Source organism: Manis pentadactyla, chromosome 16, assembly GCF_030020395.1.
Source record: "Manis pentadactyla isolate mManPen7 chromosome 16, mManPen7.hap1, whole genome shotgun sequence".
Classification (NCBI taxonomy): Eukaryota; Metazoa; Chordata; class Mammalia; order Pholidota; family Manidae; genus Manis; species Manis pentadactyla.
Window position 1 is genome coordinate 70459666 of NC_080034.1, and position 20092 is coordinate 70479757.

The 20092-nt window shown below is 51.0% G+C and overlaps 1 protein-coding gene across 2 annotated transcripts in view; it reads right to left on the bottom strand.

Moving 5' to 3' along the window:
- Positions 1 to 17241, bottom strand: part of PXDC1 (PX domain containing 1) — a 31120-nt gene extending 13879 nt beyond the window's left edge. Inside the window, exons 1-3 of one of the 2 annotated variants that reach the window (XM_036888660.2) lie at positions 15895 to 17222; positions 3256 to 3347; positions 2390 to 2507 (exon numbers count right to left, since the gene is read on the bottom strand). In XM_036888660.2, coding sequence (XP_036744555.1) covers positions 2390 to 2507; positions 3256 to 3347; positions 15895 to 16150 — 466 coding nt within the window. In that variant the 5' untranslated portion in view covers positions 16151 to 17222. Of the gene's footprint in view, positions 1 to 2389; positions 2508 to 3255; positions 3348 to 15894 lie in introns of both variants that reach the window. The other variant, XM_057494342.1, reaches the window with a different exon arrangement.
- Positions 17242 to 20092: the final 2851 nt, after the last annotated feature.

Here is a 20092-nt window from a genome sequence, read left to right on the forward strand (position 1 = left end):
TTTCCTTGTCTTACTATATTTATTTCCTCACTCAGCAAATAAAGCAAGTGCACCTTACGTCCTGTGGGCACACCCCTCACTGTTGCACACCCACAAGCTGGCTTATATTGGGAAGCATTCACTTACACAGAGTGAGGACCAGCTGACCTGTGAGGTCGGGAAGCTTCCAGGGGAGAACCCCAGACTTGGCACTGGGTCCTTAGGGCAGAAGAAGGGGCAGAAACCCCCAGGAGGGAGAATCTCAACAACTCTGGGAGGGTGCCTGCCGCCTTGCACAGGGATGCCTTTGACAGGCCCCCTGGCCTTTGCACCAACACTGGACAGACTTGCAATAGATATTTACAAACTGCATTGTTAGGCAGCCCCCAGTTGTTACAAAGTGTTCTGTGCTAAGCCAGAGTCTGGGGCAGTTACTTCCACCCACAGCAATGTCCCCTGCCCAGCATGATAACCCAGATGACCTGGGCTCCTGGCTTGCACAAGAAGGTCAAGATTCCTGCCTGCCTAGAAGATGCTGGGTGCCCGTCATGCATGCAAGGCCTCGCTGAGGCTCACATCTGTGGCAAGCTCTGTCCTCAGTCCCTGAATAAAGATACACAGAACATATTTAAAACCTCAAGGTGGGACTCTGCAGTCAACCCTGTTAACTTTCATCTCATTGCTTTCAGCCCTTTGGGATAAACATGGGTCATATGTTTATCCATGTCACTGATAAAAATAGGACCCCAGGATGGAATGTTCCAGGTTGTTGTGCTCCAGGAGTGACTCAATCAGAAGCAACTCAGAGCTGCTCCACTCTGCCTCTCTCACATTCTGGGGCCTACAGGGCCACCTGAAGCAACAGTCCCGCCACCAACACCAGTCCCAAAAGGATTCTGCTGCTCTTTGCTCTCCCATTTGCTCAAAACAAAAAGAAAGCAAAACGCAGACACCAGTGCTGGGACTCCAGCTCAGGGCTAAAGAGCAGAGGCTCACCCACACTCCCAGGGACAGGCTGCAAAACCCAGCATGAATGAGTAAGTTAGGCTGTGGAGCCCTCTCCGAGCCTGACAGGAACAGACAGAGCCACAGGCCCCCCCACACCCAGCCAGGGTTAATGACTGCTATTTTCACCCTCCCATAAAGGAAGTTCTGGATGCCAGGGCCTAGGCAGGGAGGGGCTTCTGAGTGCCCCTGCTCTTCTTTCTGACAACACATAGGAAGCTCTCTTGAGCAGATATCAAAAGTAGCTTAACAGCCATCCTGCTAACAATCAGATCAAAAAACACCCATCCATTCCACGTTTCCAGAGCATGCCCACCCTGTCCACCTCACCCGACATACAGTTAGGAATTTCATACCTTCTGGGGCACATAACCAAATAAGGATGCTTTTACACCAATGGCATCAGCCACCACCCCAACTTGTCCTTTTCCATGTCCCCATCACCAGCACCCAATTCCTCTGAGGAGCAGCAGCTCTGGGCTCAGATCCCCCGTAATCCACTGCCGCTTCCCACCACCCTTCTTCAGGAATAGAGGTGGGACACAGCATCTCTCCTCCTCTCCTTCCTACAGGGAAGGGTGTCCTATAGGATCTCACCTTTAACTGAGCTCCATCTCCTCTTCCAACTGACTTCCTCCCTTCCCACCCGGAAACCCCTGCAGGACGTCACTCAGATGCCCCTCGCAGGCCACACCGAGCTGCCTGCCTGCTGCCTGGGGGATGCCCAGTACCTGAGACTCCCAGGACAGAGCCCTCCCCCTACAAAACGCTCCTCAGCAGCCTTCCCCAAAATAGTGCTGCCGAAATAAAAGGCTAGTGTTCTAATGATACATGCAACCCAGACCTTATAAAGCTACCAAACAGGGCCAAGTCCAAGTGTCCCCTTCCTCTGCATCTGACCCTGGTAAGCTGGCCAGAAGCAACTCTCAGTTGATGATTCACTGCTAACATCTGCCTCGTTAGTGCCAGAAAGTGCAGGCCAGTGTCAATGCTAATGCCATCCAAACTGGGTGCTCTTCTCATCCTGGCTGCCCTACAAACAAGAACCAGCTAAAGTCACGTTTGTGAACGACCTTACTTTGGAAAGCTAGACTGCTGATTCCAGTAGCCCATTTCAAAATGCCTCACTCCTGTTTTCATCATTATACTATTTCCTAAGTAAATTCCAATTTCTATGCCAAATAACTCACTTTGGAAGTAGGAAGGGTGTAAAGCAAAGTCAACAGATAGAAATCACAGTTTCATAAAAATCTCACCCACTATTTTCACCCTCCTTCTGATCATCTTCCTGGATCCCAAGGGTAGAAGGTGTGCCCAACCATGCAAACAGTGAACTGGAGAGGTTTCTGGAAAACCACGACCACCCGCGGAGGCACGTCCCCTAAGCCTTCCCTGTAGCTCTCACCTGATATTTTCACCGGACTCTGAAAGCTGGGTTGAATTTTATGTACATTGTCGTTTTTTAACACCTGATCCAGTGGAGATCTTTCAAAGAAGGTGAGCACAACTTCTGACCTGGAATACTGGGAAAAAATACATTCATTACTAAAAAGGAGCCCTCGCTTGAGGCGGCCCGTCTGAGGCTACCGCCTGAGCTGCTCAGGCTCGGCGGGACTCAGGGCTCCGAGGGGGCAGCGGTCACGGCCCACTTTCCATGCCCCTGAGGCACCTCATAGCTAAACGCAAGGCCCGGGCACACAGGACAGGGCTAACACCAGCAGTGGCTAGTTTCCCTGAGTGACAGCATTTCACACACATCGACCTTTACTTTACAATAAACTGTGAGCCACGGACTTTCCCAATTTGCAGCTGAGGATGCAGAAGCTTCCAGGAGCTGAAGGTCAGCCTGACTCAAGCTCAGGTTCTTGGTAAGTGCTCCACGGGAAGCATGCAAACTTCACTTAAGGAACGCCTGCTGATGCGGATGCCAGCACTGCACTTGCCTCCTTTGCCCTCTTCTAAAACACCCCAAACAAGACCAATGGGCTCTGAGCTTAAGCAAGAAGGCAAAGACCACCGCAGTGGGGGGCCATGTCCCTTCTTCCTCAGTGCCTCCTGGGCCCTCAGTTTCACTTCTTTCTTCCCCAGGGAGGAAAAAACAGCCTCTAGAGCCCCAAAAGTCTTCTCTTCTCCTGCCTGGTTATATCTACCTCCCTCCCCATGGTCTGACAGCTCCAGAGAGGGAGCCAGAGGCTGAGTGGGCCAGAGGTCAGTTATCTGGAAGCTGGCAGGATGCACCCACCAGCCCAGCCTGCACCAGGTCATACTTACTTTACACGGCATGCTTATGATGATCTTTAACAGCTTCTCCACCTCATTAAGCCTGGTTTCTATATCGTGGGCATCCTTTATGGCAACCAGTCCTAGAATTGAGACAGAAATGCCTCACGTCAGGACAACAGGCCAGGAAATTGTGCTCCTAAATTAAATACAGAACAACAGGCATCCCTGAAAAGGACTCCCTCCCCCGTGTCATCCTCCACAGCAGACACTGGGCTATTTACTCCACTTCCAGGGGGTACAGCCCTACCCTGGGAGCCCTGCTCTAAACCTTATTCTCAGTTCAACTGCCCGATGGATTTACATGTGTGCTGGGCTGGGTGCTGTCCATCCAAGAGGAGAAGCCTAGCAGGCAGGGGACTGAGGGGTGAGTGGGGCAGGCAGGTGTGAGCCACAGCAGGCCACCAAACAGCCCCCTGAGAGGGACAGACTGGGCCAGCTCCATAAATATCCTGGATATGGCCAGAGCTCGGCCTCTGCCGGCATGGTGGCTGCCCAGGGCCCACCCACCCGCAATGTCACAGTGGAAGGCCTCTCTCTGCTGGCCTCAGCTAACCTGACCACAGGGCCCATGTAAATGGAGCTTTTATTTAGACAAGTTATTTAAATGCTGACTTTGGGAGAAAAAAACTCAGAAATCTTTACCCAGAGTAAACCAAAGTGGGCAAGACTCATGGCACTTTTCAGGAATCTCGGTGTCTTTCCTTGTCACATAATCCTGAGTGGCAAAGGGCAGCATTTTGTTTTAAAATATGACAGCTCACAGCATGGAGATTCGGGGTGAGTTTCTGTATCCCCATGGGTGGTGCAAAACAGAAATGTTCTCCTTACAGTCTCTATACATGATCTTCCTAAGGATGGGGGATTAGGTTCCCAGGGACGCTGGTCTCTTCCCCACACTTCTGGTGACCTGGGCTACTGCCCTGTGAGCTGTGACCAAACCAGAGGCTGGAAGCCCAGAACTATTATCAGTTGCTGAATCTAAGTTTTTCACAAGTCTGGTTTCACTTTGTTTTGCAGGGGAAAGGGTTGTTTTTCACAGGCAACTCATTGAGTCTACATAAGCTATAAAATTAATTTACTAAAACTACACGTTTGAAATTAAGAGGTGCAGAACATATGGTCCATGGGAATTGGGGGCACCCCAGACGCAGAGCAAAGGCACTTCTGAACACCTGGGCTACAGCAGGGGAACCCTTCCCAATGTCGGCTGGAGTCGGGAACAACTTCTGGTCGAGGCCAGGAATTGCTCCCCCAACTTCCCAAAGCACAGGCCACCTTGGATGTGAGCGTCCCGCGTCCCTGCCTGTCTACCACACAGGCCCAGGGGCCAGCTGGCAGCTCTCCAGGGGGCAGGAGCCTAGAGGCAGCAGGGTGGGCTGTGGCCTGCCCACCAGGAAACCCCAGGCCTCTGTCCACACAGCCCATGCACGCACCCCAGCATGACATGCCGGCAGTCACCAGAGAAAGGAACTGAGTCGCCTTCTCCCCTTTTCCCCAGGTTGCCCAGCCCGACCACTGCACACTGGGGAAAGCAGGGAGAAGGAAGAAAATATCAGAGGGCCAGGTTCTCAGGGTGCCTCTAACCCCAGGCCCTGAATTCTTCACTTAAAATTTCAAATATGCACATGCACACACACATATTCCTGCTGCTCTTTGCACCAGAATACTTTGATCTGCTTGCAACAGGGAAGCCAGCAGAGAGAAACAAGGCCAATGCAAAATACCCTGGAAAGTTGTTTTCAAAGGAGGACAATTATATAATTCATTCCCACAAAGTATTTCTTTATTCTAGGACAAACAAAACTATTATTATATTTCAACTTTTATCACAGTTAGAATACTAGTTTTAAATCAATCAAGTTTATGACACAGTAGTTGTGTTTTTATATTCTATGGGCACATTTGTAAGATTAGCTTCTTGTATGGTTAATGCATACAGGATATTTATACTTATTTTATGGAATATAGGTATAATTTAACCTTAAATTAATATATTTATAATTCTTGTATCTTGACTTTAATGACATGTTTTTGGTTACATGTTAGATTTAATTAATGTCCAGCCCATGGTTGGGTTTATAACCTCCAAGGGTAAGATTAAGTCAGATAAATACATTCTGCTCTATACTGATCTTCCTTTAGGGTGGCCAGATTTAGCAAATAAAACATAGGATGCTTAGTTAAGTTTGAATTTCAGATAAACAATGAATAAAGCAATAGTATGGATAGGCTTATACTAAAAATATATTTGCTGTTTATCTGAAATTTAAACTTGGTGTCCTGTATTTTATCTGGCAACCCTGTCTTCTGAGTGACCCATTTTCCAGAATGAAGTAGAGAAAGGCCAGAAGCACCTTGTTAGGCCTCTGGAAATGGTGTCAGCATTTTAGGTCAAAGCACACACAGACCCTTCCTGATGTGACCCAGCCCACCCGACCAGCTCTGGGCCCTGGGACTCCCCCACACCTTCCAGCTAACCCGGGAAGAGGTGCACGCTACCCCGGAACACCCCCCTCCCGCAGCACTGCGCAGACCGGCTCTGCTGACCTTCCCCCACCTCTATGTTCCCTGGCTCGCTTTGGGAACACCCCACCCAGCCTGTAAGGCGTGGGCCCATGCCATCTGCCATCTGCTCGGTGAGCCGTCTGCACACCAGGGAATTGATGTGCTCTGTTTCTGGGCTCCCGCTGCACTGTGACTGCTCCTTCCCCTGGGTCTCCCCAAGTTCCCCTTTCTAATCAGAGGTTAGGGAGCCCCTTGGTTCATCTCACTGTTATCAGCAATCAGCACAGGCGGGATTCAGTGTCTGTTGGCTGTTTGTTGACTGAATGTGCATAAGAGCACGGAAGAATGTGTTACCTACGTGTGTGTGTGCGCGTGCACACATGTGCGCGCTCTGTGTTGCCCACTGGTAGTAACCCTAGTTCACGTTTCTCCACACACACTCAGCTGCACACCAGCCAGAACCCACCCGCCAGCTGGCTCTCAGTCCAAGGCCTACAGGAGAGTTGCTTGAGGGCAAGTGGCATTAACAGGGCCACTCTGCTTAGCAGACTTCATTTGGGAAAGTATGCAGAATACAGACTGGTTCCTTCCACCTGTCTTAGTTTCTGAACGGAAGCCAAATGGTGCTCTTTGGAAATGTAAACGTGCCTCAAAACAAAACAAGGGTGGGAAACTGATCTGGAGGGAGGAAGATGCTGGAATCCTTCCTGCAAGAACAGAAGTGACTGATGCTTATTTTTTAAGTTCTGGGCTTTCAGTGGGGGGCACTTTCTCATGATTCCCTTTCCCACCACCACTTCCCAGGTGACATTTGCTCCAGCGATCTGGCTGTAAAGTGCTGTTCTTTGTCTGAGGAAACCCATCCCTGCGAATGACCACAAGTGCCCACCTCTTCCCCAGGAGGGGCCTTAAAGGCAGAGAGTCAGGAAGTGATGGATTCAGCTGGTCAGGCTGAGACCCACGTAAGTAAGGGCAGCGGAACCAGGCTGGCTGAAGCTTCAGCAGTCACCGCCAGAGCCTGGCAGGCGGCCTCACTCAGCAGAGCCCCCAGCACCCCAAGGAGGGCATGAAGGACACCCCACTCGCCAAGTGGCTTCGGATAGCCTTGCCCTCCTAACTTGCCGACCTTCACATTTCCCCTCTCTCCCGGGCCAGGGACACCACCTGCCTTCAATTGTTTTACAGGTGTTTCCCACCAAATGATGGCCACATTAAATATGTTAGGAAAAAAGTTAAAAAAGACAAGCCCCAAACTATAAGTACAGAAATGAGATAAGTCTTCATTTAAAAATTTCTATTTCATGTTCACTGGGGTTCCTCCCTTAGAGCTTTTCAATTTCACAACTAGTGGGAACCTCAAACATCTGCTGGCAACACCCAAAATTATATAAACTCTCAAAATGAAACAGCACTGAAAGGTGAGATTGTGCACAGAACCCACATTTTGGACTGTGCAATTCAGGAACAGAGAGCAAGAATGATGAGGCTGAGAAGCACTGCTACCCCAGACTATTTATATGCATTCCAGTGGTTTTCCAGCCTGTCTGCTGTGTTTTCCCTTTGTGACCTCAGAGAGCTAGGATTGTTTTTTCAAATACCAATTGTTTACAGTACATAATAATTATAAGCCTTAATTTTAAAAATATACTTAAATACAATTAATTTAGGGTAATGTAAAATTTTCAGGTTTTCTAAACGTTGTTGATGGAATGAAAATGCTGTAAGGATCTGGTTTGACTCAATTTTATTCTCTGAGACCCTGCAGGTGGGAAAGTGGTTGTGAATTTGCACTGTGGGACAAAAAACTCGAAACACCTCTTGGTTACGAGACTGCCATTCCAGCATTAGCTGGCAGGGAATGCTGGCACTCTGGAAGCTGGAGGTAGTCTGGTGAGGACCAGAGGAAGGAATAGGCATCTACCTGCACATTTAAACTGTATCAAGAAAAAAAAGTTAACACTTCACTGCCCCCGGAAATCATTATAATGGCTGATAGGGCATAATCACTGTTTATGATTATGATATAACCTCAATTTTTAAAACTTTACCCTACACAATTTTGTGAATGTGAAATTTTTATCCAAATTTAGCCCAAAAGAGTTAAAGATTTGAAACTGAAAATCTGATAACACGACTGGACATAATTCAGTGTGCCAATTTTATATACACTTGGGGGCTAACAGTCAACAGAAGAATCAAGTGTTTTCCTTCTAAACCAGTTTAGCCTTGAAAACTGAGAATGCAAAATGTGCTTCTGTCAGTTTCAGGATTAGATTTTTTATGCAAACACAAACACCTGACTTATTCTTGGAACCCAGACTGAACCTACTGGTATTGGCAGAAAGACCTATCAGCACAAACATAAACAAACCAGTTTCCTAATCTCGGAAATCTGGGTCCAAAGTCCCACTATTTCAGTAACTGGAGGCTTTGGGCTGCACGCCTCTGGTTCTCTGTCCCAGGCTTCCACCACGGAAGCGCTCCGGAGGTCTGAATTTAACCTCAGTGTAGATCTGCCTTAAAATTCCAGAAATAAAGATGAGATGCTTCTTGGGTCAGCTGGGAAGAAAGACTGTCCCTTTCAAAGCACATTAAGAAATGTCCATTACCCAAAGAACACAAGTCTTTTAAGAGGAGACACACAATAGAGCCCTGGGGAAATTTTCTATAAAGTGGACCTCCAAATCAAGTCAAAAAAGAAAGTACATTTAAAGTAAGTTCCCTTTCCATTTAACATATGTGCCCACCAATACAATGTACAGAGAAGCACACTGCAGGTGAGAAATGCAGGTAATTTTGTGTGTCTAAGAGACGTGTTCTCTAAAGTTTGAGTGCAATACAAATTTTGGAACAAAATATTTTAAATTTTCTAGGAAAACTTTCAATGCTTACTTCCTAAGTACCTATTTTGTCAATAAGTAGTTGACATTCAGGAAATGGAGAGTAAGAAATGATTAGCATGAGAACTTGAGTTGGTTATTCTTTGCAAACTTCAGCACCCCAGTGGAAGTCCTCACACTCAGGAAGCCCGCGGCCACTCGCCTCTGTCTCACGGCTCCATTACAGGACACCCTCCACTGTGGGCTGTCACAGCATTTATGTGAGGACAGAAAATGGGTCTGCCCCTCACTCCCACCCTACCACACAAAGTGGTGCCGTTGGTTCATGCATCCTGTCCACTGCCCTCACCCAGAGATGCTCTGACATTAACACTAACTTGTCTGCATCTTTCCAAGAATGTAAAGCAGGGCAGAGAAAAGAGGGAGAGGGAGAGGTAAATAACTCGTCCTGAGGAGCAAGAAGGGGCTGAGAGAAGACAACCCTCCTTCCTCTGCTTCGCCCTGCCCGTGAAATGCTCCCTTGAGTGAATGTTATTTTATCAGCGTGAGAAAGTAAATGTTTGACCTAAACATACTGATCTTTACTGCATCCTTCCTGTAACCCCCCCTACTCCAGGCCTCTGCATTATTCTCCCTGAAGCAGAATTCCCTTACTGAACTTCACACTAACATTTTTAGGAAGCCATTTGCTTGCCAGTCTCTCTTAAAACATCAGAGGTGTTTAGGGAATACCAGCCCATTCTAGGCTCTCAGTGCAGGAAGCACTCACTCACACATCCCAAGCACCGACGGCTCCTGCTCTAGGCCAGGCACCCTCCAAAATGTTGGGGGTAGAGGCCAACCAGATGGGCAGTGACTTCATGCTAGCCAGGGTGATGGACATGAGGCGAACACTGGCCACAAAGTCAGGGTGTCACCTGGGAGGCTAGGAGGACCATCCTCCCCAGATAGGGGCCCTGAAGGGCAAGCAGATACATGGGGCAGTTAGGGGAGGAGAACAGGCATGGGATAAGGAGGTGTGGAGCTCCTAAGCAGGGGGAGGCCTGACACAAGCAGGGCCTTGTTGGGGGTGGGAGGCTCCCCATGTAGGTAGGCTCTGCCATGAGAACTCTGAGACTTGGCAAGTCTATTTCTTACAGTAACACATGCGCCAGCCCCAGGGCATCCACAGCAACCCACTCCTCCCCAAATAGCCCCAGAGCACAGTCCCTGGGCCTGACTCACACCAAGCTCCAAACTGTAGTGTCTGGCCCACAGAGCCCTTTCTGGGCTCTCTCCTGAGCCCAGGCCCCCCTAGGACGGGAGACTGGAGGGCACCGTCAGGACCAGCACTCTGTCTGGATGACTGGCCAGGGAACTCTGCTGCACGGTAAAGGGCAGACGCTCCAGGCTCACATGGCCCTGCATCCAAAGCCGCCGGTTCTCAGTGTCCCACCCATGCCAGGAGCCGTGCCGCGCACTGCCTCAGTGCTCCCAGTGGCCCTGCCCCACGGACCAGAGCTGTTCTTGTATCCACCCCACGCCCAGGGCTCGAGGAACTAAGCAACTTGCCTGGGTCACTGGGCAAGTGGCAGGGGACAGAGCCAGGCTGCATCCTCACCTGCCCCAGCCGGACCCTCTCCCACAGGATGCCCCCCACAGAGACCGTGGCCGGGGGTGTCTGTCATCGATGCCATGTGGGTAAAAGGCACGTGGAGTTCACAGCTCACAAGCCTCATTCCAGTCTCCTGAATCCCGCCCCACAAGCATTGTGCTGCCCCAAGCTGAGCTCCATGACCAAGCAGGAAACTGATCCAATCCCTAGTATCTTATTAGCTCTTCGTGGCACTACTGCCTGCCCCTGGGCACTTCAAATCTTCCCTTATCTTGAAGGTTCACAATGCAGAAACATCTTTCACCTTCTGTAAGATCATAAAAAACAGATAGCAGAGAACATAATGCCTGGGCAGCCACGACGCTACCAGTGGGTTCATGGTAATGTCTAATCAAGAAGAAACAAGCTTCTCCTTTGAAATTTGGTGGAAAGTAACCATGACCCAGAAGCCTGCTAGCGCACCACCTATGTACAATTCTGTCCCTCCTTCTCTGGCTGAGAGGTTAGCTCAGGTCACCCGGGGCCCACGGCACAGTCTGCCGTCTGATAGGACCGTGAACCTAACTCAGGCACGTGGCCACCTACAAGGAAAGGAGCGGACACCAGGCAACTAGAGAAGGAAGTCAGAGTGAAGTCTGGTGGCAGCACCTGAGGACTTGGAAAAGATAAGGAAGAGAAGGGAAGCGCAGGCTACATGGAGGCAGTTGGTCCTGGCACCAGCCTGGGATGGCACAGCGTGGTGCCCAAGGGGCCTGGGAAAGCACAGCAGCCCAGGCCAGGAGCCCCATATATGGGAGAGGTTCAAAAACAGGTCTGTGAGTCAGTAAGAACACCCGCAATCCCTCTGAGAAGTGGAATTACCCCTGTCAGAAGGAACAAGATATCCCAAGGTGCAGCTATGGGAGGCGGGGCTGCATCACAGGCGAAGGGTAGCCTGCCCCCAGCACCCCACTGTGAGGACCCATCAGGCTGGGCAGAGGTGGGCTTTGCAACCCTGGTCTGCTGTCTGGGACCCATGTGGCCTCTGCTCCTTTCTCAGCCACTGTCAGAAAGGAAGCTTGGTGGCTCTGCAAGTGCTCCCCTGCACCAGGGGGTGATATCCCTGCTTGCTTCGGGGCAGCACAGCTTCTCCTCATCTGCCCATGTGAGAGTACGTGGCAGGCTCAGGGCCTGGGGTGGGGCACACAACTTCAAGAGCTGCCAGGGATGTGGGAGTCAGGGGGCACATCTGTGCCCAAGCCTTTCTGTTAATATCGTGGGTGCCTTTACCCCACTCCACGGACCTCAAACCTAAGAGCAGGCAGGTAGATTCACGTCTTGGTGATGAAGGTGAGCCCTGACGTGCACATCAGCACCACCCTGCATTCTCAAGGATGTGCTATTTGGAAAATGCTAAAACAGGTGTTCAAAGCTGGCCCCTGCGCCTGCTGCTCCTGCAGGTCTCCATCTCAGTGAATGGCGACTCCAGTTCTCAGGCGGAAAGCTCAGTGTCCTCTGACGCTCCTCTACAGCCCACAGCGGGTCTCAGTAAATCGGCACCTCTCCCTTCCTGACACGTTAGTGTCTGACCACCCCACACCTTCTGCTGCACCTGGCATGATGCATCAGAACTGTCCCTGGGTCCTACCTGCCTGTCCTCCAGTCGTTCTCAGCACAGCAGTCAAGACTGTCGGGTCACTTAACTACCCTGCTCAGAGCCCTTCACCTCTGAATGAGAACCCAGCCTGAGTGTGACCTGCCCGCCCCTCACCTCTGCGATTTCGTACTACAGTCCAGCTCCTCCTCTCTGCCCCCGCCGCTATGGCCTCTCACTGCTCAGAGCCGCCAGGCACACAGCAGCCTCCAGTGCTTTGCTCTCATCTCTGTGGGAAATGCTCTTTCTTCACAGGTATCTAAGTAACTTTTTCCCTCCCTTCCTTCAGGTCTCCACTGCAAGGCCACCTCCTTTGAGACTTCTGGGACCACCCTATCTGAGAGCTAATCCCTCCCCAGCCTCTACATGTCATAACCCCTTTCCTTGCTTACTTTTCTTCTGAACAGTCATCACTGTCTAACGTATTTTTTTGCTTACCTTGTTTATGATTGGGTTTTTCCAACCAGAATAGACCCCAAGAGCGGGACGGTTTTGATCTGTTTTGTACACTGTTGTATTCCCAGCACCTAGAATGATACCTGGCATATGGCAGGCATGCAACACATCCTTGCTGAATAACTGAATGTAAACCAAAATGTTGATTTTACAGAATCAAGAATCAAGATCACCTACTCCTTTGAAACAGAATCTGTAGCTGCAGTGGAGACCTGGATGGCCGGGCTTCACAATGCCCGAAACAGGTGCTATCAAAAAAGGATCAAAATAGTTCAAGGGCCCCAAACAATCAATGGGGATTCTGCATGCTTATGCTTTCAAATATAAACCTTCCCACATACGGCAGAGGTCGTAGCAAGAGATCCTGACCCTTGTCTGGTCAGGAAACCCGGAACCATGTCACAAATCTCACAGAGGGATTCAAGTTAAAGACTCAGCCCCACTGGCATCAGAATGTGAAAAAAGCCAAAAGGGACACCTTGGTCACCCAGAGGTAATATCCACAGAAAGCAGCTCTGTCCACTGCCTCAGGCTGGTAAACAAGAAAGGAAGAGGTGGGTTATCAAATCCAGATGAAGAAGAGGGTAAAGTGAGAGGCCAAGATTCCCAGGCAAAGGGAAGGGGGACATCAGCCCCGCTCAGACAGAAGCCAGGAAGGTCAACGTCAGCGAGCACTATGACTGTTCCATGAGGGGTTTAAATATCTCTGCACATGTGTCCAACACACAAGTTCCAAGGACAGTCACCAAGCCTAACTCTACAGTGTGAGTGCAGAGGGGAGAAAAAACATTTCTCTCCATATAAACATTCTCCCCACTGCACTGCTTGAGGGACTAAGAAAAGGGGCTCAGCATCCCTTTAATCACATGCAGATTCGAAAATACAAGTCGGGACCAAGTCTTTCACACCCACTAAGGGTGTTCAGTCATACAGGAGCCACCAGACTGCTGCAGGTGTGAGCTCTGAAACCAGGCTTCCTCACAAAGTTCTTTAATAAAACTGAATATCACAAATTAAACCCAGCCCAGAAATAATGCAATACATTTAAACCAAGGGAACTGGATGAATTACTGAGAAAACCTGGCATTTCCAATACAACACACACATCTGGTTGCCTTTTGTATTTACAGTTTGTATATCCAGACAACCTTTGTATGGAAATAATAAATCTGCATGGAAATAAGGCGGGATCTTCCTTTCCATTACCGTGATGTATTTTACTTAGCAAACAATTTATCTGGCCTTCAAGTATCTAAGAAAGGAAAAGGATTTCCCCTGGGATTGTACACAACTCAGGTGGTGCTGGAGAAGGGACCGGCTTGCCTCTATGCAGAGAATCAAGGACTAGAATGGAGAGTTACCGTCACTCTCTTCTGATCCCAGGCCTCCATGTCCTCCCCTCCAGGGGCTGCAGAGCCTGCCCTTGCAGGAAGTTTCCACTGGATAGGACTCCAGTCAAGGAAATGGTTCCAACGGTTCCATCTTGGGCTGTTATTAAATCCTTCACATACAACCACTGGTCCTCATCCTTAACCACCCCCAACCATCTCTCCCTCCACCATATCTAATATCTATTTCTGATTTTCCCCCATTTAGATACTTGAAAGTAGCTATCATATCTCTTATGAATCTTCTGTCTCCCGGCTAATCATAGCCTCCTAAGCCTTTCTTCACTTGTGAGTAGGTGCTCCACTCTTTGGAGGTTCTTACACCTCAGAAACCTAGAAACAATTGCACAACTCATATGAGCACAAAAAGGACAGAGCCAGGGCATGTACATGGTGGAGCAAGAGCCTCACAACACCCTCCTTCTGCTCCAGGTAAGGTGTTTTCAATACCGTATCCCTGGGCAACAAAAGCCACACCCTCCTTCCCCCCAGCTACAACCCTAGCCAGAGGCAGCTGAGGCTAAGGGTAATAGCAAGCAGCATTTCGGGAGGGCTTACTATTGCTATACATTCTGATTCATTTTAGCTCTCACACACACAAAGTAGGCAATGCATACTCTGTTACAGGGAAGAGTCAGATGGGGAGCCTGATTTCAACCAGTCTCTCTGGGGTCACAGTTGAGTTGGGCCACCTGACCAGAGAGCTCTCAGGGCCTCCAGTGTGTGGCCTGCCTTGTTCCAGAAAGGACAGAAATTATTGAATAAATGGCTGTTTTTTCATCTAAGCTTTCCTGATCTGGGCGTTTATTTGTTAAATTTAAACATATAATAACATACACACCCAAATAGCAAATCCAAGGAAAACTGCTACTCTGACTAAATTATGCCCAGAATGACTATAAATATGAGAATCTGGAGAGCAAGGAGAAGCCTGAAAGGCAGACTGTCTTCTCACTTGGAGCTTTTGAACTTGCTGGCTTTGGGAGCCTTCCAAATGATGCGTCTGCCAGAGGATGTGTCATGAGAACTGAACTAATTATCCACATAATTCACACGCTGGGGTGGGAGCTATCACCAGGGGGGGAGTAGGGGTTATCTTAAGACCTCAGGAAAACCAGCATGGAGACTTGTCCTGGCCACCCTCAGCTTCAGTAATGCCCCAAAGGTGACGCCAGCCCTGCTTAGAGGACTGCAGGAAGTTAGCTTCTGAGTAAAGTGCCACCATGCTCAGAGCGGCAGGTGGTCACACACTGCAGTGGGGGGTGGGGTCCGCTCAGAAACCCTACGCGATTCCAGCCCCTTCTCCCCCAAGTCCCTCGGCCCAGCCCCCACCCCACTCCTTCCCTTCCCCACTTCAGCCTCTCTAGCTTCCTCCTTTTCCAGCCTCCGCACTGCCTGGCCTCCAGAAGGCAGCGCAGTGGGACAGGCGTCAGCGGGGCGGTAGGAACTGGGAAGCCACAGCAGTTCTCTGAGAACTCCCGCCCCGGGAGCCAGGACCATCGCAAGGCCGGGGAGGAGGCAGTCAATCAAACGCGAATGCGACCCAGCCCTGGACAGGGCACCCAGGCTTTGCCTCGCAGCCGCTGGAGGGGTGGCCCCTCCTGAGGAGTGACGGCCGCTGCGTGTCACTTCACACTCGGGAAGCCGGTCACCGCGCCCAACGAGAGGCGAGCCCCTCCCGGGGAGAATGGAGCGGGGGCAGGGGCGGCGCCACTGTGGCCCCAGCTGGACACTGTCGCTAACCCCTCAAACGTTTCCCGGCCCGGCGGGCTGGGGGTGAGGGTCGTAGCTGTCCCTCGCGAGGGTGGGGAAGGAAGCCGTGGCCACGCCAGATCGGGGCCTGGACCGAGAGGCCTGGGGGCCGCCGCTCTGGTGCTGCTCGGCGACTCGTCCCTGGGGACGCTCGGGGCCTCTCTGGCCTCCTCCGCTTTTCCAGCGGGTCGGGGCACCCGTCTTCCGCCCTCTGCCGATGGGGCCTCCGGAGCCACCCCGCTTCTCCCCCAGACCCCGCCCCGCTCGCTGCCCTTCGTCTGGGCGCGGAGGGGCTCAGTGTCCCCGTCCCGTCCCCAGGGGAGGCCGCGCCCTCGGACCAGGGGACTTCCCCCCGCCTTCCCCCTGCTCCCGCCCCGCCCTCGCAGACGGCCTCCCGGACGGGTCTGGGGCCCACCTAGGGGGCCCCGCCCCGCCCTCCCCGGGCCCCCGGCCCCGAACCTTGCCGCAACGGCGCGCGCGCCAGCTCGGGCCGGTCCTCGGGGAAGGCGTCGCGGAGGCGCTGCCACAGGCGGCCCAGGTCGGCGAGGCTGCGGTGCAGGTAGAGCACGCTGCGGTCCGACCACTCGGTGCGGATCTCGAAGAACTCCTCCTCGTCGCCGCGCCGGCTGACGATGAGCCTGCGGATGCCGTTCACCCAGCAGCCGCGCACGAACATGTTCACGAGCGAAGTGCCCTCAAACACGGCCGAGGCCATGCCGTGGGCCGCGCATGCCCCCGCCGCCGGGGGCGCCCTGGCCCCCGCCTATCGGCCGGCGGCGGGCGCCCCGGCCGGGCCGGGCTCTCTGAGGCTGGAGTCCGTCCGGAGCCGGGGTCTGTGCGCGGTCTGTGCGGGGCCCGCGCGGCACTCCCGGGAGAGCGTGGCGCCGAGTCGGTGGGGCGGCCGCGCCGCGGCTTTATAAGGCGCTTCCCATTGCGGGCTGCGCGGTCGCCGACGTCGAGGCCGCGGCCGCGCCGCCTTCCTCCCGCCTCCGGGGCAGAGGCCGCGCCGCGGGCCGCGGGAAGGGGCTGGCCTGGCCCGCCGCGCCCCTGCCGTCTCCTCAGAGCCTGCGCTGCTAGGGCCGCGGGGACCCCGGCCGCCGCGGTGGGGGCCGAAACCCGAGCGCCGGGCCCGCCTCCGCGCCCCCAGCCGCCCGCCCCGCCCAGAGCCGCGGGCGGTGACTGGACGCGAAACGGGGGAGGGACGGCGGGGCGGGCCGGCGCTCGCGGGGCTCTAGGCGAGACTTTTGTCTCCGTTTCTCGATCCGTGGAACCCCCCGGGTCGGGGGGGCTGCCACCCCAGCCCCGCGCGGCGCGGTCGGAAACTGCACGCGTGTCGGGGCTGGGGACGAGGGCGGGCTGGGAGCCGACGCCCCGGCCGTCGGACTGTTTGCGTCGCCCTAGTGGCCGCGTCCCTGCCCCGCCCCGCGTGCGCCCCCCACTCCGCGTCCTTCCGCTCATTCCAGTCGTGCCACCGCCCGGCTGCGGCTCGGGCGCCGCTGCGGACGGAAGGGGACGCGGCGGGACACACCCGGCGCGGCAGCCCAGTGCCAGGGAAGGGGCGTCTCCTAGGACCTTGTCCCGCCAGCGAAGCGGGCTCCCTCCGAAAGGAGACGGGACCCCTGCGAACAAGTGGGACAACCCGGTGGAAGGAAAGAGACCGCTCGGAAAGAGTGTCCCCAAGTAGCCGCTGGTGTGATGGAGAGACTTCCGAAGTCGAACTGTGGAAACGTAACTGTTCACGCTGAAAACCGGAATTCACAGCATCCGGGACTGACAGCCTCCGGTTCCTTGGGCCGTTTCTCATTGGAAGACAGAGGCTGAGGGCAGGCTGCCGGGGGGTCGCTCGCCTCAGACCAGACCTTAGGCGTGTGTCCCTCTTCGGCCTGCCCTCCACCCCCACTGCCCAGTGACTGGCTGGTATCATATCTTCAAAGCTCTTCGTTTAGGTTTAACTTTACCTCCCTGTGTTGGTCATAGTCGCTGTTCGCTGTTTACAGTAAACTGGAGTAGAAGGTGTTTTCCGTTGTTTGGCAACCCACCCTCCCCACTGGGCGGTCGGTGTTGGGTGATTGATAGGCTGATCAAGGGGTCTGCCCTGTGCAGGTGCTGCTGAGCAGAACTGGGCCGCACTCTTCTCAACAAAGCCCCTTTGCGGCCTCCCCAAAGTCATCCTCCCTGGACGCACATCCCTTTTCTCTCTAAGCCAGTGATTGGAGCAGCATCTCCAGTACTTTAAAGGCCAGGATTAAGGTGCATTCTGTAAAATCTTCCTAGGAACAAGTAGGGCTTCCATCCCCTTTTGTCTAGGAGACCTAACTTTGCAGAAGCTGCCCTTCAGTCTGTGCCAGCCCTTCCTGGTAACTAAAGAGAAGAAAGTATTTTCATATCAGTGATGTTTATTTAAAGAGACTACAGAAAACTAGATAGCCAAGTAAAAAAAACAGCTGCCCAAAAGTCACTAATAATTACACAAATTCAGATTAAAACACAATGAATGGCCATTTTTTTAATACATTGCATTGATACAGATTTTTAAAAATCTATCGAGAATAGTTTTCCAAAACCTGGAAATAAAGCCAAGATGGTATGTCCTTCAATGTCACATTGAAGCATTGTTAAAAAGCCCAAGGATTACTTTTCTAGGAGAATGTACCATTGATGTTGTTATTTACTATTAATGAGAGTCTAAGACTCAGTAATGTTTTATATCAAATTTTAGATTTATGCCTGGTAGAAACACAAATGATTTTTGTCCCAAAGAAAAGGTAACTTCAAAGGTTACAATTTATTGCCTTGTAGGACATTAACCATTTTTATATCTAGCCTAGCAACCTTATTTTAATATATTTTAAGGACTTTATAAACCTATTTCCCCAAATGATCTTTGTATAAGCTTTTTCATCTTACAAACTTTCTCATTAGTTAATTAGGTGAATATATTTTTGACATATGTACAGACCATAGTTGTAGAAACATTTGAAGAGTCTTACTGTTGAAAATTGAAAAAGTCTGACAAGAACAGGAATTCTTGCAAGGTTATGGAGAGACATACACTCACATACTGATTTTGGGAGTATCAGTAGAAACAGGTCTTTGAAAGACAGTTTACCAGTAGTTGTTAAGCTGAAAATGTGCATGACCTGGGACCCAGCAATTCCTCTTCTGTGTTCAATCTTGGAGAAACATTTCCATGTAGGCATTAAGAGAAATGTACAAAGACATTGACTGTTAATAGCATTTGCTACAGTGAGACATTGGAAAGGATTTACATGATCATCAAAAGTGGAATGAATAAATGAGTGACACATGCATGTGGTAGAATACAGCCAGTACAAAAAAAAAATGAATCAGTTATAAAAGTACAGATAGATCTCAGAAACCAAATGCCAATGGAAATGACTGATAGGTAATGGGGCATGGTAGTGCAGGTAGGTATGACAAAACAATACTACATTTGGACAGATACCTACCAAACCCATAAAGGTACCTTTGGGGTAGTGAACAAGTCCACATGGAAGGGTGTCAAGAGGCACTTTTGTTTTCTCTATAATGTTCGTATACACATTTCTGAATTAAATGAATTCACACATTACTTGTGTAATTTTTAAGAAGGGTGTGGATGCTGTGGGAAGCTGGAGGTAAATGGCCACAGTGCCCCCAGTGTTGGTGGGAATAAACTATTGAGATTTTATTCTTAGTATTTTTTTTGTTACTTAAATGTCTTCTAATGGTGATAGAAGAATCTCTGAAGTATTAGAACTTCTGACTCCTGGCCCTGCCCAGCCATTGAGGAACTCCACGTTTATGATTTCAAACCACTCACCTGCACTTTCTTTGCCTGGATTTGCCTTTCTGTGAATTAGGAATTTTAAACAAAAATTTCTAAGAGCCCATATCATTTGAGAGGACAAATAAAATGCTACACGACAGCAAGTGTGCTGTAAACACCTTTGAGAACCTGTGTTATATAAATGTTAGGACCATATAGAGAGGAGGTAGAGAAGTTTCCGGTCGTAAATCAAGCTGATTAGCTAGTTCAATGCCTGAGGCTGCATAATAGGATGTGAAAATGGAGGACAAAGAGAAGCTCTCTGGGACACCTATCTTCCAGGCCTGGTGTAGGATTGCACAGGTGTATGGAGGAAGAGCCCTGGCTGTAGGTAAGAGCCTGGGAAACCAGATACTTCAGCCTGATTAATAAGAGTAAATAATGGGAATAAAAGACTTCATGAAATTCAAGACCTTTCCTTTTGAGGGGATGTTTGTTTTTCTTCTGTGTTCGTTTTGTGTTGGCTTATATATATTTTAAGCCTCTGTCCTTTCTCTCTAGTCCTCACAGTTAAGATAAAGACAGTGTAAAGGTTGGCAGTCGCCCCCGCCCCCCGTGTTCCCCTCCGTATCCCACTCCTGCATCTGACAACACAGTAGGAAGCCGAGGACCACAGCCAGGGAGTGAGACTCCGGTGGGGAAGGTAGTATTGGCCCCAGAGGGCCCTAACCCCACAGGTTCTACACTCTGTAACCCCCTCCCACTCCACCAATACACAAATTTAGAGCTAAAGACTCTTTTTTGTCACTACCTGTGCTTGGGTTGAGTTGATAGACTTCATGCAAGCACCTTGATTACTTTTGAGGGCCACCTTACCAGTTGTTCTAA